General features: G+C 39.3%; 1 protein-coding gene across 1 annotated transcript in view; it reads left to right on the plus strand.

The window, feature by feature from the left end:
• Window positions 1-4,595, plus strand: part of LOC103800022 (protein AHNAK2-like) — a gene marked incomplete at its 3' end in the record, with an annotated part of 34,407 nt that overhangs the window by 27,339 nt on the left and 2,473 nt on the right. Inside the window, exons 3-7 of the mRNA XM_009072384.1 lie at window positions 655-744; window positions 1,484-1,540; window positions 2,125-2,266; window positions 2,597-2,772; window positions 3,501-4,340. Coding sequence (XP_009070632.1) covers window positions 2,131-2,266; window positions 2,597-2,772; window positions 3,501-4,340 — 1,152 coding nt within the window. The remainder of the gene's footprint in view (window positions 1-654; window positions 745-1,483; window positions 1,541-2,124; window positions 2,267-2,596; window positions 2,773-3,500; window positions 4,341-4,595) is intronic.

Here is a 4,595-nt window from a genome sequence, read left to right on the forward strand (position 1 = left end):
GAGGGCAAGAAAATTTGGAGCCACAGGAGGCAAAGTTTAGGTGTGCAAATAAAGCAGGGGAGGGAATTTTTCAGGCCTTTTTCAATTATTATGACTTGATCTGTCAGTATTTTCAATCTGATCAGCCTATAGATGCACACAAAACAGGAAGTAAACCAAAATTTGCATATAATTTTCTCTGTCTCTCAGGTCTCTGGCCTTGAGTAACATCCTTAAATGAGAATTGTCTTTGCTTTTAACCTGATAAAAGAGTTTTTTATACATTTTCATACAGCATTGCTAATGAAACAGTTGTACTCAGTCGGAGACTATGCCTAGGTAGAGAAACTCTTGAAAAATGGATCACTGCTCAATGGTGGATGTTTCTGTACCACCACTCATCTTAAGGACTAGAAGAAATGGTCATAAGATGAGATTCAGATTGGATGCTAGGAAGAAATGTTTTCCCTTTGTAGGTGTTGAGGTGTTGAGGGGATATTGTCCAGGGAGGTGGTGGAGTCACCATCCCTGGAGGTGTTTCAGAGGAGTCTGGATGTGGCCCTGGAAGATCTGATCTGGGGGTTCCAGCAGTGACAGGTTAATGGTTGGACTTGATGATTTCAGGTCTCCTCCAACCTGGACAGTTCTCTGATTCTCTGATTTCTTTTTCCCCAGGTTAATGAAGTGGCAGTAGAAGACATTCGTCCAAGGCCACAAGGATCCTCTCCAGTTTATGAGTATCCCGTAGAAGACGACTATTTAAAGGCAAGACACTGAGTTTTCATGCTGACATGACTTCATCAAGCTGATTCAAGAGATTTTAGCTCCTGCAACTAGCAGAGACTCATTTCATATAATGGGATATTGTTGCAACCATATTTTCTTCCTGTCCCCACTGAAATTGGGTCTGTGTTCATTGATGGCTTTATTTTGTACTGAACTTGCTGGCCACATCCTTCAAGTGCATTTGACTTTAGTCCTTAAAGGGCATGGGGCAGAGGAGTAAAGAAATCATAATGTTTTTCCTGTTAGAATAGATAACTGGCTGGAATTTAACTAATAAGTATCTTGAAATTACCTGTACCTCTTGGGTATTCAAAGTTAGAGATTTAGTTAGTACAGACACATGAACAACATTTGAAATTCATGCTGAAGTCGATCTTGGAGGTCTCCTCCAACCTTGTTGATTCTAAGTACATAAATATATGTCTACAAATTGAAAGCATGGGCTACATTCAGACACAGAAGAGGTCCCAATGTCTTAAGGCATTTGTTCTCTGGCATTCAGTGAATGCAAATTTGGGTACAAAGAATGTAGGCCTTGACATCTAACCTGTTACTGGGAGCAGAATAGTTGAATCATTCACAAAGTGCATTGCACTTGTAGGTCTCAATTTTGCTCTATTGCCTTTAAAGTCATCCTCAGTTCTTAGTCTAGACTAGGAATTTTCTCTGACTCTTGTCATGGCTTCTGAACACTAAATCATGGAAAACTATTTTTCAGCTTCAAGAAGAAAACAAAAAAGACTCTACAGTCAAATCAAAGCAGTGTCACCCACAGGTGAGTCTAAATTTTAGGTATTGCCTTGCAAATAGCAGAGTTTGTTACAGCACACAAAGGTGAATGGAGGGACAGGAGGAAGGACAAATGGGCAGAGAATCGATTTAGACTTGTTTGGACCAGGAATATCATGAATTGCCTATCTGCGGCACAGGCATAAACACTTATTTATCCTGTTTAGGCTCCTTCCATACTTCCTTTTAGCATTCTTTCTTTAGTCTTCTCTGGTTTGGGTTCAGCACAGTGTTAGCTCTTTGACTTTTCTGGCCCATTGACTCTAAATCGAGTGCTTAACCTCCTCACAGAACATACAACATTTCAGCCCTAAAAGCTTCCACATATTTCACATTTTAGAATTAGAACCTATTTTCCCTATGGCTCTGGTCCAACATAACCCTAACACATGTGCTTAACTCCAGTTTAGAGCAGAATCAAACCCACCCTGAGCAAGGATATTCTCTATTTCAGACACTCTTCCTTGGTCTATTTGAAAATATACTCGAGGAGACTCAACTTTTTGTTGTAGAATAATCCTTTTGTAAAATGAATGAGAATTTTAAATTCACACCTCTTTCTATCTCCAGGAGACAATGGAAGTGACCCTGAAAACAGAAGTGGAAGCTGGTGCTAGTGGGTTCAGTGTGAAAGGTGGAGGGAATGAAGGAATATTTATTAAAAGGGTACTCAAGGAATCTCCTGCCTCAAAAATATTTAGTCTGAAAGAAGGTACAGTCTGATTTTTGTTCAGATTTGACTTGATGTGTTTGAATTATGAGATATGGAGCTGTGTGTGCCTACAGGTACCAACCTGACCTGTCATCTCTTTAGGTAACAGCAGATCACAAACCAATTAATGTTATCTATTCTATGTGCTATACTAGTTTTTTGTAATATCAGATATGAAGATGCACTCTGCTCCGCCCATCCAGCCTTAACTATTCCATGATTCTATGACATGGACATAATTTCTTACTTGAAGTAAATGGGATGTGATAATTACTTTTTATGGGCAAGTAAACCCAAAGTAACTGCCATGCTTTGTGGTTCCTCTTGCAGGTGATCAGCTCCTCAGCACTACAATATTTTTTGATAATATCAAGTATGAAGATGCACTCAAGATTCTCCAATATTCTGAGCCCTACAGAGTCCAATTCAGCCTCAAGAGGAAAATTGCTGTGAAAGAAGATCTGGAAGACTCTGCAGCCCAGTCCAAAAAGGAAAGGATAAGCCAGGTAGGCACTTGGTTAGTTTGCAAAGTTTGGATAACACAGTGTAGGAATGTTCGGTGTGGTAATAGATAGGAAAACACACATTTGAATCTTCTCAAGGCTTAGATATGTGTTGAAACTTAGTAGCATGAATGTTCTTGACCAAAAGGAAGAAATTCCACATAACATTTGCAGCTTTTTCAATATCCTGATTTGATATAAATCCAGAATCTTGGGTTAGGGTGGAAAAAATTCTTCAGTGAGTCAACATTTTTGTATTGTTAAATGTGTATAGACAGAGCAGACTCAGGTGAGTTCTGTAGTACTTTTTGTCAGTATGGTCAAAAATGCAAAGTATCAGTAAATATTTTTATCCAGAGTTCATCCATGATGTTTTCTCTTAAAAATGTGTTTAATCACTGATATCTCCATAGACATGATGTGTCCATAAGTTTCCATCATGTGAATGCTTTGTACAGGCAGATATATAGACACATAGAGAAACCTCTGTTTGTTGCAATGTTTTACAAAGAATGCAAATCCTCAAGTATCTGTGTCACAGACATATAATCCACTTGTTTGATGGAATTTCTGCCTGACATTTTATATGTGTTTCAGAATTGTTTTATCTAAGGAATAGATACTATTAATACACACAACATTTTGAATGTATTTTATAGTATGGCTTCAATGTTTGGTCGCAGTTCTGTTTAGATTACTTCTGATCTTCTGGCTACTCTTTATCATTTCAGGAGAAAGAACTCAGTGAGAGCAATCCTGAGGAATCACTGCGTGTTTCAGGAAAAGCCATTGCAGAAGAAGACATGGAAACGTTGATCGCGAGCCAAAGGGTAGGAAGAAGCAAGAGACCTAAAAAAGAGAGACTGTCATGGCCAAAATTCCAGTCGATTAAAACCAAAAAGATACTGAGGCACAGAAGGTCTCACAGTACATCAGATGCATACGAACCTGCTCTGCAGGATATTTCCCCTACAAGCACAGACACCGAGTCTCAGTTTCCACCAGAAGTCCATACCAAAGAGAAAAAAGGAAGCCAAAAGAAACTGAAGTTCCCTAGCATTGGATTCAAAATGCACAGGGCCAAAGCAGAACCACAAGACAAGCAAAAGAAGGAAGTTAAATCTACTCTGATCTCTGAAAGAGAAAAAATACATGAGGAAGATGTTAGCCTGGAAAATCCTGAAATCTTAACTGTTGAATATACCACATCTCCTGCTTATGAAATGAAAGCAGGGGAGGTGCATGAAACTTTGACAAAAGACTTCAAAGAGATGAAAAATGGCATTCCATCTCGTGCGAAGCAACGTCCTGAAGTTGAAATAAGCATTCAAAAAGAGAAAGACAAGGAATCAACATCAAAATTGAGGATCCTGGAAGAACCAGACAGAGCAACGCAGATGCCAAAGCCCAGTTTAGAAACACCCGATTTGAAAGAAAGCCCAACTAAAAAACCACCTCAAGCTTCATCAAAATCCCGAAAAAAGAAACAGAAAGGAACAGCAGATAAAAAGGAAGGAGAGGGTGGAATTGCCATAGAGGTGACGGATCACACAGCTAAGGGATCTGTACAGGTGAAAGGCCTAGAAATAGGAACTGCTAAAGCAGAATTACACACGTCTGACACACTGGAAGCAGGAGGAAAACAAACAGAGGAAGACACACAAACCCTAACAATTCAGAGAACAAAATCTGGGATTTCAATGCCCAAAGGAAAAGAGGCAGAGACAGAAACTACCAAACCAGGAAGTGATGTTCCACTTTCAGTATCAGAAAAAGTAGCTGATACAACTTCAGAGGGTGGCAGGGGTTTGGATGTGAAAACTGAT

Source organism: Acanthisitta chloris, unplaced genomic scaffold (assembly GCF_000695815.1).
Source record: "Acanthisitta chloris isolate BGI_N310 unplaced genomic scaffold, ASM69581v1 scaffold11120, whole genome shotgun sequence".
Lineage (NCBI taxonomy): Eukaryota > Metazoa > Chordata > Aves > Passeriformes > Acanthisittidae > Acanthisitta > Acanthisitta chloris.